The 12,537-nt window shown below is 41.8% G+C and overlaps 1 protein-coding gene across 10 annotated transcripts; it reads left to right on the top strand.

Annotated features, from left to right (window-relative positions):
- Nucleotides 1–935: 935 nt before the first annotated feature.
- Nucleotides 936–8,841, top strand: LOC106609294 (suppressor of cytokine signaling 2). Of its 10 annotated transcripts, XM_045722010.1 has the most exons (5): nucleotides 948–1,337; nucleotides 1,455–1,517; nucleotides 2,300–2,345; nucleotides 2,690–2,959; nucleotides 6,560–8,841. In XM_045722010.1, the coding sequence occupies exons 4-5, from the start codon at nucleotides 2,836–2,838 to the stop codon at nucleotides 7,036–7,038; spliced, it is 603 nt and encodes a 200-aa protein (XP_045577966.1). In that variant the 5' UTR covers nucleotides 948–1,337; nucleotides 1,455–1,517; nucleotides 2,300–2,345; nucleotides 2,690–2,835; the 3' UTR covers nucleotides 7,039–8,841. The 10 variants fall into 10 exon arrangements, with proteins under 10 accessions (XP_014063422.1, XP_045577966.1, XP_014063416.1 ...); XM_014207941.2 differs by lacking the exon at nucleotides 2,300–2,345 and having other exon boundaries at nucleotides 1,455–1,522; XM_014207942.2 differs by lacking the exon at nucleotides 2,300–2,345.
- Nucleotides 8,842–12,537: the final 3,696 nt, after the last annotated feature.

Genomic DNA, 12,537 nt, shown 5'->3' on the forward strand with positions numbered 1-12,537 from the left:
GCCTGGATACCCGATGTTGAGTTGCTTTGCCACTCCCCAACACTGTTAACCCTTGCCTGGAAACCCGATGTTGAACTGCGTTGAATTCTGCCTCAGGCAGAAATTAGTGTTTGAACCCGTACTTCTCACAGAGAGTGGATAATACCACCCATAACCTTTTTCAACTACTTGCTATAGGGACCGCCAGCATACCCCCAGGTGATAGTGATAGTCTAGACTAGCCTATGATGCTCAAGCATTGTTCACAGAACCATAATACATTTTCCGACACACATATAGTGAAGCCCTTCAGGGCCTTATGACAGTCTATGTGGGTGAAATTCTACTTTCAGACCCTTGACACTCTGTGGCTTCCCTAGGCCTATTGCATATTTGACCCTTGCAGATGAAGCCAGCAGTAGACTAATTTGCAAAAGTCTATCAATGATCCAGGCCTAATTGCTAAGTAAGGTCATACATTTGTCAAATAGCATGTTGTTTGTTGTGTAAAGTGATTTGAGGCCCTGGACCAGCTCGTCTTTCCCGCTGCGTCCGCACCCCAACCATCTCTCTGGGGCCGTAGCCCGTTTTGACTAGGACCCAACATCTATAATGACCATCATTAATACATTTTAGGCCTACATAACAGCACATGTGAGTCCCCAACAAAGACTCAGTATATTCAAAGCCAAACAAATACGGTGGTTAATTAAAACGTGAGTTAGACTAATTCTAAGGGCACAATCCCATTTAAAATGGGATTTGTGTGTTTATTGTATTCTATAGCAGCAGGCCGGTTAGCGTTTAGCAGCGCAGGGAACTAGACACTTCACGGTTCTATGAAAATGCAGGTTTCTTCGAAAGGATTTTCTTTCTTCCATTCTCTATCACACGCACACGCATATATATTATGAGCACGCAAATATATTCATGAGGTGCAGCTGGCTTGGCACTACCTTAAAAATGGTTGCGCTCTACACCACGTGACGTGATTCCTGGAAAGTTCTTGGAAATCGGTCTTTTGTGTATAGCTGTGGGCTTATTGGGGATTTGGTTATTCAAAACACATAACGAAGGAAGGGGATTCAACGCCGCGGAAAAGACTGTCATTGGGATCTGTACCAAAAACGAGACAAGAGTGGTTTGGTGACTTTCTGCATGGCATTTTAAACCTTAACATTACCAGCAGCAAGCGAGTCGTGCGGAGTCGACTTGCCTCGGTCGCGAGACGTTGTCATCGCCTGTTTTGCACCACGGGTTGGAAAATGTTCTTAGTTTGTTTGCCATCTCGCCAAAATGACAACCGATTGATTAGCCCGCAAGAAGATAAATAATACCACATGGAAAACTCTAGCTATGTAATGTCATCTTTCAATGTGATCGACATGGCTAAACTAGCTAGCCGTTCCCTGGAAGTGTATAGTTAACGAGCGGTTTTGTGCTTCGTTTATTAATCTTAGTCCCTTTTTCTCTAGGGAGAAGTGTGTATTTCAATGGCCATCGGTTGAGTCGTTTGGTGCTGGATCCACTCGCAAATAGTTAGGTGATTTTTCATTCATATCTGTTCATAGTATATTTACTTTGTAAACTACCTAGTCAGCATTAGACAGCTAAACTGTAATGTTAAAAATGTGTTGTGAACATACGCAATAGTCGATGGCACGTGCTTTATTGGCTTTGGAACAGCGGTTATTTAAAAACGTTGCAAATGTACACGACCTCAATGTAGGCTTTAATGTAGCCTACACAAAATAATCAAACATAGCTACAATAGACAAGTTGCAAACACCGAACAAGGCTGAGAATGGTGATTTTATCTGTTTTCAGTATCCCCCGCCCTGCGTATAGTGAGTTTAAATTGCAATTTCCGAGAAGTAGTCGATTTCGCAGATCGTGCCTTAATCTGTTTTTTAATTCATATTTGAATGCAGACAAAACACATTTCCTAATCTTTCATCTCCAAGCAGCAATTGTAATACCTCGAGCATTTAAGTGAAATGGTATTGTTTTATTGAATATTTATCAAGCGAATTAATTAGGCTTTTCAGTGTTGACCTTGTTTCGTGCCCCCTTACTTGCCATGTTTTTTAGTTTTTTTAAGATTGCGCAAAAGTAACCCCATTCATATACATCAACTACCTTTAGCAGCTATTGAAGTATCTTCTGGCAGGGGAGTTAGAACCCCGACGCTCGTGCTGAACGTTAAAACGCATCACTTGCGGTACGATTTTGGAAACGTATTTAATATCAGCGAGAAATTAAATTACTACACGCCTTTATAGGGTTCGGGTTCTCACACGGGTATATTTCCATGTTACAGGGGTACCAGTACCGAGTTGATGAGCAGGGGGTACGAGGTAATTGCGGTAGGTGTGTAGGCTACTTAAGGGTAGGGGTAAAATGACTAGGCAACAGTTAGCAGCAGTGTATGTGATGAGTCGGAAGAGTTAGTGCAAAGGTGGGTCAATGCAGATAGTCCGGTTAACTATTTAGCAGGTTTATGGCTTGGGGGGGTAGAAGCTCTTCAGGGTCCTGATGGTGCATCGCTACCGCTTGCGGTGCGGTAGCAGAGCGAACAGTCTATGACTCGGGTGGCTGGACTCAAGCACATAACAGATATGCCACAATGTAACGTTAGCTGGTATCTAGCACGAATGCCCGTGGTTAAACTGCATTCATTTACGTGTGTATCTTATTTATTGATTTACAGGACGATTCATTCATAAAATTCGAGAAGAAACCTGCAGAAGAAACTGGTTTTGTGACTGTGGGGCAACTGCCTGTCTTTTGGGGAATATTTTTGCATTTGTCGGATGTCTTTTGGCCTACGGCTGGGCAATTTCGGGTGGTTCCCCAATGACCTGCCACTCACCCGAATCCACCGAGACCATCGAAAATGAGAGAACGGATACGGAGTCGCGAGTTGTAGACTCCGATGAGACTCGCATCGGTCAAGCCATGAGAGACCTTAAAAATACAGGTGGGTACATGTCCTCATTTTATAGCTTTAGATTACCTCTACACAAACATTTCGACATGATTACTTATTAATGTTCCTATTTTCAGCGTTCTAGTAGTTTTACCAGTACCCAGTACTGTTATATACATACGAGCATGACATATAATGTCAAAGCATTTCTGAATTACAAATAAACGATATAGCCTAACTTTCTAAATATTGTTTTGCAATACAAAATCAAAACAAGACCATGTATCTCTATGACCCTGAAAAAAAACGAGTGATTGTAAGTAAACTAGTTTGAAAGTAACCTTATCTAAATGCTCAGTACGCACTGTCTGTACTCTTTATGCATGGTTGAAAATGACAACTAAACAAAGCACACTTGGTATTTCATCGTTCAATGAATGCCTTTCACCCATATTTATCGTGAACAGTAACGGGTTTGGTCTCTTGAATTTCGTAGTAATTCATGCATGAGTTTCTGTTTTTAAGTCGCAGAATGTATAAGGAAGATTTTGTTATTGTGAGTTTGTTTGAGGACAACTTTTATTTTTTTACAATTAGACGCATTCAATTGAAAACATGTTCAGAACATGTCTATGAATGAATACAATGTGCCTTCATTCACATGTTCGGCATTGATGTACCTGTTTCACAAGACTTGTGTTAATTTACTGTTCTAATGAAATGTATGTTTCACTTCAAATGCTGTTAGAGTGAATTTAGATATAGGATTGCCATTATTGGAATGCTGTGGAGAGGGGATCATGAAGAGCTTGTCCAATGTTGTGATCTTAAAATGGAGGTGGTCATTTTATTAGGTAAACATTTGTGGGTTATTCAAAGATCAAGCATCTTTAATGTATTTTAATAAGAGGCATGTATTATCATTAAAGGGAAATAAATTTTTTATACTTCATATTCATCATCTCCAGCAACATGATCAACATATGTGAAAATGAGGATGGGAGATAAGTGTTTCCAATGACATCAACCAATTAGTAAGCAATGCCTACTAATAAATTGGTGATGTCATTGGAAACACTTATCTTTATTTACTACAAAACATAGATGTGCAATTTTCACATGTTGATGTTGGGGTGGTGTTGGAGATGATGAATATGAAGTAAAAAAAAACAAATCTTTATAATTTCCCAGAAAAGCACATTGTTTCTAAGCAAAGCTCATAACTCACAACTATGTGGGGAAGCTGTGCCAACCTTTACTGTTGAAAAGCGATATCTCAAGTATAAATACAGTAAAGTAGACACACTAAAGCAGGGATCATCAACTAGATTCAGCTGCAAGCTGAGCGGATGGTCGGGGGCCGGAACATAATTGCATATTAGTTTACTGCAAATTGACCTCAAGAAGCCCAAACAGATAATATTTGACTAAAACATAATCATTTCAAACCTTGCTTACATTTGTAATCGTGATCATGTTTCATTATTATATGTGGGAATAAATCACTTAAAGCTGATTTCCTGTTTTTAGTCTTTTATGTCCAACATATATTCTATTAAAAATATTATATATATATATATACTGAACCCAAAATATAAATGCAACAATTTCAACATTATGCTGAGTTACAGTTAAGGAAATCAGTCCATTGAAATACATTCATTAGGCCCTAATCAATGGATTTCGCATGAATGGGCAGGGACGTAGCCATTACATTTGCATAAGTAATCAGACCCTTTATGCAATATTTTGTTAAAGCACCTTTGGCAGCGATTACAGCCTCAAGTCTTCTTGGCTATGACGCTACAAGCTTGGCACACCTGTATTTGGGGAGTTTCTCCCATTCTTCTCTGCATATCCTCTCAAGCTCTGTCAGGTTGCTCCCCATCCAACGCAGCACAGCTATTTTGAGTTCTCTCCAGAGATGTTCAATCGGATTCAAATTCGTACTCTGGCTGGGTCGCTCAAGGACATTCAGAGACTTGTCCTGAAGCCACTCCTGTGTTGTCATGGTTGTGTGCTTAGGGTCGTTGTCCTGTTGAAGGTGAACCGTCGCCCCAGTCTGAGGTCCTGAGTGCTCTGGAGCAGGTTTTCATCAACGATCTCTCTGTACTTTGCGAACGTTCATCTTTGCCTCGATCCTGACTAGTCTCCCAGTCCCTGCTGCTCATAAATATCCCCACAGCATTATGCTGCCACCACCATGCTTCACTGTAGGGATGGTGCCAGGTTTCCTCCAGACGTGACACTTTGCATTCAGGTCAAAGAGTTCAATCTTGGTTTCATCAGACCAGAGAATCTTGTTTCTCATGGTTTGAGAGTCCTTTAAGTGCCTTTTGGCAAACTCCAAGCGGGCTGTCGTGCCTTTTCCTGAGGCGTGGCTTCTGTCTGGCCACTCCACCATAAAGGCCTGATTGGTGTAGTGTTGCAGAGATGATTGTCCTTCTAGAAGGTTCTCCCATATCAACAGAGGAACTCTAGAGCTCTGTCAATGTGACCATCAGGTTCTTGGTCACCTCAATGACCAACGCCCTTCTCCCCGATTGCTCAGTTTGGCTGGGCGGACAGCTCTGGAACCACCAAGACTCTTCCTAAACTTCTTCAATTTAAGAATGATTGAGGTCACTGTTCTTGGGAACCTTCAATGCTGCAGGTATATTTTGGTACCCTTCCCACAGATCTGTGCCTCAACACAATCCTGTTTCGGCGCTCTACGGACAATTCCTTTGACCTCATGGCTTGGTTTTTGCTCTGACATGCACTGTGAACTGGGGACCTTTTTATATCGACAGGTGGTGCCTTTCCAAATCATGTCCAATCAAGGATGATCAATGGAATCAGGATGCATCTGAGCTCAATTTTGAGTCTTGTAGCAAAGGGTCTGAATACTTATGTAAATGAGGTATTTCTGTTTTATTTGTAATACATTTGAAAAAATGTCTAAACCTGTTTTCGCTTTGTCATTATGGGGTATTGTGTGTAGAGTTGAGATTTCTATTTAATCCTTTTTAGAATAAGGCTGTAACGTAGCAGAATGTGGAAAAAGGGACAGGGTCTGAATACTTTCCGAATGCAGCGTGAGAGGGAGACATATTTAATTAATTACTTGGGGGACCAAATAAAACCACCTGTGGGCTGCCAGTTGAGGAACCCTGCACTAAAGGGTACCAGCTTGTGAGTGCTACTTTCAGAACTACTGGCTAAAAAGTGTACAAAAGTACTGGAAAATATCTAACTTACACAAATCCAGTCAAACTTAGTTTTTTGGTTGAGGGGGTCAGTGAGAGGGGGGGGGGGGGTGGAGGTAGACAGTCGCTGCTGCAGTGTACACTAACTGCAGAGATTCCTCTCATACATTTCACTGCAAAAGCACTATAAAAATTGTGAGAATTTAACATGTTAACCCACTCTCTAAGACCAAGTGGAATTTGTTTTAAAATTCCTGTGGTCAGTATGAAGGTCTTTTTTAGGGTTAAGGCTTAAATTCAGGTTTAGTTTCATGTTCATAATTTCTGACTGTGTGCGCTCGTGCATGAGATTTTGATTTGGATTACCGTCTTTTCTCATAAAGCGATCTTGTTTTCTTTGAATAACCCAATGTTGTCCTGTCTCCATGTGCTAATGCATGCGTGTGTTTCTCTCTCCTAACAGGCTGGTACTGGGGCAGCCTGACCGCCAACGAAGCCAAAGAGATTCTCCAGGATGCATCAGAGGGCACCTTCCTGGTGCGAGACAGCTCCCAGAGGGACTACCTGTTCACCATCTCTGCCATGACCTCCGCCGGCCCAACCAACTTGCGTATCGAGTACAAGGAGGGAAAGTTTAAACTGGACTCGGTGGTGCTGATCAAGCCCAAGCTCAAGCAGTTTGACAGTGTGGTGCACCTGGTGGAACACTACGTGCAGCTGTCCAGGACTACCAGTAAAGGGGCGTCGTCAGGGGCGTCGAAGTCCCTGGCCCCACCCAACGGGACAGTTCAACTGCTACTGACTAAGCCTGTGTACACTGCCACGCCCTCTCTACAGCACCTGTCCCGGATCGCCATCAACAACGCCACCAGGCAGGTGCAGGAGCTGCCTTTACCCAACAGGCTAAAGAACTACCTGACGGACTACAGCTACAATGTGTAGTAGGACTGCAAATCCCAGATCTGGTTTGGGGATAGAGAGCAGTGCACCTGCCATGTAGTGGCAGTCAGACTATCACCCAGTCCGAAGTCAATCTTTAGCCCCAACCACTAGACACGGCTTGACGGCCCCCGTACTTCTGGAAGGATTGCTGTTGAGCAATATGCTTATAGAGCCAAGTCAGTCATCTAATCCTCAGGAAGCTAGGTGGAATGTCTCCCATATTACTACACCCTTCCAGTTCCTTTAGCGCTACAGTTGTTCATCAAAAAGGGCTTAGGAGTTGGAGCTAAGGGTTGATTTCAGACCTGGGTCATGTTCATAATCTCTGAAACGGGTGCAAATGTTTTCAAGCCGAGGTGGTATACCCTGCCTGCAGACCAGCTCAGGTAAACAGGGTTTCAAACCCTTCTGAACGAAACCCAGTAGGGATTGCAGTTGGCACTCACCTTTTTTTTTTGCTTCTCGTTTCAAGCTCTTTGTTGTTGCTTTACATACTCTGCCTCATGTCTGAGAAATGAGCATCTGACACGGTGTCCACTTTTTGTTCTGATTTATGTTTTTGTTCATATTCTAGATTTTATTTTTTTGTACTGTAATCATAAGAAGGGGCAGTGCTGGGGTGTCGGGAACTACATGTAGTGCAACTAGTCATTTAACTACATTTTTCAGTAGCTTGGAGGTAGTTGGAACTAAATCCAAGTCTTGGTAGTGTTTTCAGTAGTTAATTACTTTTTTGCCGTGTAGTGAACTACTCCATTTAATTTTTTTTTGTAAAGTTTGCAACTTATTTTTCAGACTTACTTAATTGTCACTTGAAAGTGTTTCGGTGTTTTAATAGGGATAAATTATGAATATTTGACTCCAAGGTGATCTGACTTGCAATTTGTAGTCTGACATTTCAGATTTAGATATAAGAATTTTGCACGTAGTAGTCTGGATGTAGTGAACACATTTTTCAAAATAACTTTAAGTAAGCTATAAGTAAGTGTAGCTTACTTTCTTTCAGTGCAAAGTAATTGGTAACTTGGTAAACTATTTTCAGTGTAGCTTCCCCAACACTGAGAAGGGAGAATTATTATTTATTTATTTTCACTCCTGATTTATTTTTTATAAAGCACAAGCAATATACAGGCTTCAAATCTGGCGTTGATTTCTCTCACACTGTCTCGCTCTGCCTCCTGCTAAGAGGTTAAAAATAAGATTTTTGTCGTTTCTTAATCCTGGATGTTCCTCCCACTACGCATCACTGTTCTGCGAAACATCAATACTTCATCACTGTCTTTTCCTTCAATAGAAAATGCCCTTGAGCAAGTCGCTGCTCACACCGCAGAACTAGACCTTGGTTTGACAGACAGGCTGTATCTAACATCTAGCTACTACTATAATAAGGAATTACATTTCCAAGAGCATATTAGATGTTCGGCCAGGGGTTTTCATTGGATCCACGTGAATCTTATTTTAATAAATATTTTTGAAGTATTTGATTGTGCTAATGTGTTTCCTAGAAAAATAAAAGTTACAAAAATAAACCCTGAAAGCATGCTTTATCATAGCCTCTATTCTGCAATTTGGACTGCAATAATGAATGTGACGCAGGGGTGTCATGGTGCTCGTGTATTGTTTGACTCATTCTCAATTTTCAGTACATAAGGTTCAGTGTGAACAATTCTCGCAGAATATTCCAGAATTCACTCTTGATACATGATCATGACATTTACTGTTTTCATATGGTGCTTAAATACAAGTGTCTAATGTTTTCTCTGTGAGGAAACCAGAAAAATAAAACAAAAGAATGGAATCGAAGACTCGTTCCTATCTCTGTGTGAAGGTTTTCAGTTTACATTTAGCTATAGGCTCTGGGCAAGAGGTTGGGTCGATGTCGAGGGGGCACAGGGATGAGGCACCAGTCAATATTGTTTTTGTTTGAAATTAAACGTAATAGAACCCACCCACCGGCCACTAAAACAATCAATTCCTGCTACTGAGACCTGGCTTGGCGGGCAACAACCCCAGCACACACAGCTCTGGTCTCTCTGGGTTGACTGCATTCCTGCGGCTTCTAAAGCAGGAGGGGACGTTTAGACTAGGCTGGAGCAGACAGAATTTGATGCAAGACAGAGAATCAGCAATCATGTCCTGCAGAATATATTTCTGTAAATGAGTTCTGTAATGTTGTCCTGTATAATATGCCCCTTGTTAGCAGCAGATCCAAAACACTGTTCAAAGGTACAGATTGGAGTAGACTGAATTGAAGCAATTTCCTATGACTCAAAGAACTGAGTGCTTCAGTAGGCTATATGTTCAAATTCCACCTGCAGCATTCAGTTTTATGTAGTGTATGTTGGATCCATCCTTGCTCACAGTACAGTGGCTTACCCACTGAGAAAACAGTGTTTGGGGCACATCGGCTGCAGCCTGCTTAGCTCTGGGCCGTCCTAGCTATCGCTGGTTTGATGAGATCAGGCTGGGTATTAGATCGTATTCTGCTTGTGGAGCAGAATGAGAGACTTAAATCCCCGTGCCCATGCTTACACTTTCTATAGGGACTGTTCATTCTGTAGCGGTCGCATGATGGAAAGGCCGGTGGTGTAGGGATGTGTTCTGCTGTACCTGCGGGTTCTCGCCTTCCTCAGTCCAAACACCATTACCTCCAGTAGGCGAGGAGAAAGGTTTAAATTTAGCAGGCTGGGAAACCTGCCTATTTGGTAACACCACCTGAACACTCAATATGGACTCATTTTGTGTGCAGACAGTGTATCAGAAAGCATTTTTCTGAGAAATCCACCGGGTCCAAAAACAAACCTTGGTAACGGCCAAGTAGTGCTATTGGAGAGGCAGCTTTGGAATATGTCCATATGTGTTGCACTCAGCTGATTGCTAACCAATTACATATTGATAATGCGTGTGCTTTGTCTCTTCATGTTATATACGTCAAGTCACCTGCAAAGCACATCTGTCAACAAATGTTATAATAGATCACTTCGAGGCATAACACTTCCTTCGTTACATGACAGAGGAACAGGTTATAAAACAGGTCTGTTTTACAGAAATGGTCAGTTTCACTCCACGTTGCTTCCTCCTTTCATAATCCGAGACAACTGCAGACTTCAACAAACCGTTGTTGTAATGGCTGAAGAGGAAGAGCTACTATGTCAATCAGGACTCAAAAGGTAAGACCGTTGATGACCGGTTGAATAGGAAGAAGACATGGAAGAAGGATCAAGGCTGTCAATTGTCCTATCGACCATGGGTTAGGGTTTCCCCTGCTGAGCTGTAGGGAAGCTATCTGACACTCCCTGAAGGGAGAGTAGGTAGACCTACTAGTGCTTACGCCTTAGTGTCGTTGGCTGCAAAGCTCTCACCGGGTCACTAGGGCTTTTTTTTCTCACTGTAAACGTGTTACTGTCTTACACTCGCTATCTGTTATCAATCACCGGTCCAACCTGTTTTGGTGTCCGTTATTATTACTGGGATATTTAAAAGGCAAATGCAGCATCCTTGTTCTTGTCATTCATATCCAAGTCTACCATGCAAATATGAAGCCTGGTAACAGCCTCAACAGATCAGTTGGGACATGAGTTTCAGCACTGATCTTATATCTCGACATGGTTCAGTAATGCAGAACTGGGTGCAACTAGACACATTTGAAAGTTTTATATTAATTGTGCAGTTCATCTCTATTATTGTAGTATTATAAAAAACCTTAAGCACCGGAGATGCAGAGATGTTCCTTCGGCTCTGTTCGCATTCTCATGTAGTTATGTTGGATTGGCTCTGCAGCCGTATAGGTTTTAGACTGGACACTGTTCTGAGAGTTGCACTGACACTGCACATTGCCATGCGGATGGGACATGACGTTTCAGATGCAACTGTAATTGAAAATGGCAGGTCAGATTAACATGACAATGATGACACGTAGGCCTGCCTGTCAACATGGGTTTAACTCATTAACTGGTGTCACATGGGATCCCATCAGGGATTTATACTCAAGGCTTCGGCTCCCTCACCTTATACCTCTCAAACATAACTTACAGTGTTATTAGTTTAATAAGAATGAAAACTGTTTTGTTTTATTGTTGACAAATAAATCAGTCTAAAGCTGGAAAAAAGAGGACATTTATTTGAAATTAATGTAAAAAATAAACAGTTCATCTCTGGGGTGCATTGTTTACAAGACAAACATGAGACAGGCTAATTCTGCCACAAACAGAATATTTTTGAAGTCATCAGAGGAAACATTCCCCAGTGCAATTGCCGGCCCGTTTACTTCCTCATCTGGGGCGCAGCTACAGTTGAAGTCGGAAGTTTACATACACTTAGATTGGAGTCATTAAAACTCATTTTTCAACCACTCCACAAATGTCTTGTTAATAAACTATAGTTTTGGTAAGTCGGTTAGGACATCTACTTTGTGCATGACACAAGTCATTTTTCCAACAATTGTTTACAGACATATTATTTCACTTATAATTCACTGTATCACAATTACAGTGTGTCAAAAATGTACATACACTAAGTTGACTGTGCCTTTAAACAGCGTGGAACATTTCAGAAAATTATGTCATGGCTTTAGAAGCTTCTGATAGGCTAATTGACATAATTTGAGTCAATTGGAGGTGTACCTGTGGATGTATTTCAAGGCTTACTTTCAAACTCAGTGCCTCTTTGCTTGACATTATGGGAAAATCAAAATCAATCAGCCAAGACCTCAGAAAAACAATTGTAGACCTCCACAAGTCTGGTTCATCCCTGAGAGCAATTTCCATACGCCTGAAGGTACCACATTCATCTGTACAAACAATAGTACGCAAGTATAAACACCATGGGACCACGCAGCCGTCATACCGCTCAGGAAGGTGACGTGTTCTGTCTCCTAGAGATTAACATTCTTTGGTGCGAAAAGTGCAAATCAATCCCAGAACAACAGCAAAGAACCTTGTGAAGATGCTGGAGGAAACCGGTACAAAAGTATCTATATCCACAGTAAAACGAGTCCTATATCAACATAACCTGAAAGAAGCCACTGTTCCAAAACTGCCATAAAAAAGCCAGACTACGGGTTGCAACTGCACATGAGAACAAAGATTGTACTTTTTGCAGAATTGTCCTCTGGTCTGATGAAACAAAAATAGAACTGTGGCCATAATGACCATCATTATGTTTGTAGGGAAAAGGGGGAGGCTTGCACGCTGAAGAACACCATCCCAACCGTGAAGCACGGGGGTGGCAGCATCATGTTGTGGGGGTGCTTTGCTGCAGGAGGGACTGGTGCACTTCACAAAATAGATGGCATCATGAGGACAGAAAATTATGTGTATATATTGAAGCAGCATCTCAAGACATCAGTCAGGAAGTTAAAGCTTGGTCGCAAATGGGTCTTCCAAATGGACAATGACCCCAAGCATACTTCCAAAGTTGTGGCAAAATGGCTTAAGGACAACAAAGTCAAGGTATTGGAGTGGCCATCACAAAGCCCTGACCTCAATCCTATAGAAAATG

Source organism: Salmo salar, chromosome ssa07, assembly GCF_905237065.1.
Source record: "Salmo salar chromosome ssa07, Ssal_v3.1, whole genome shotgun sequence".
Classification (NCBI taxonomy): Eukaryota; Metazoa; Chordata; class Actinopteri; order Salmoniformes; family Salmonidae; genus Salmo; species Salmo salar.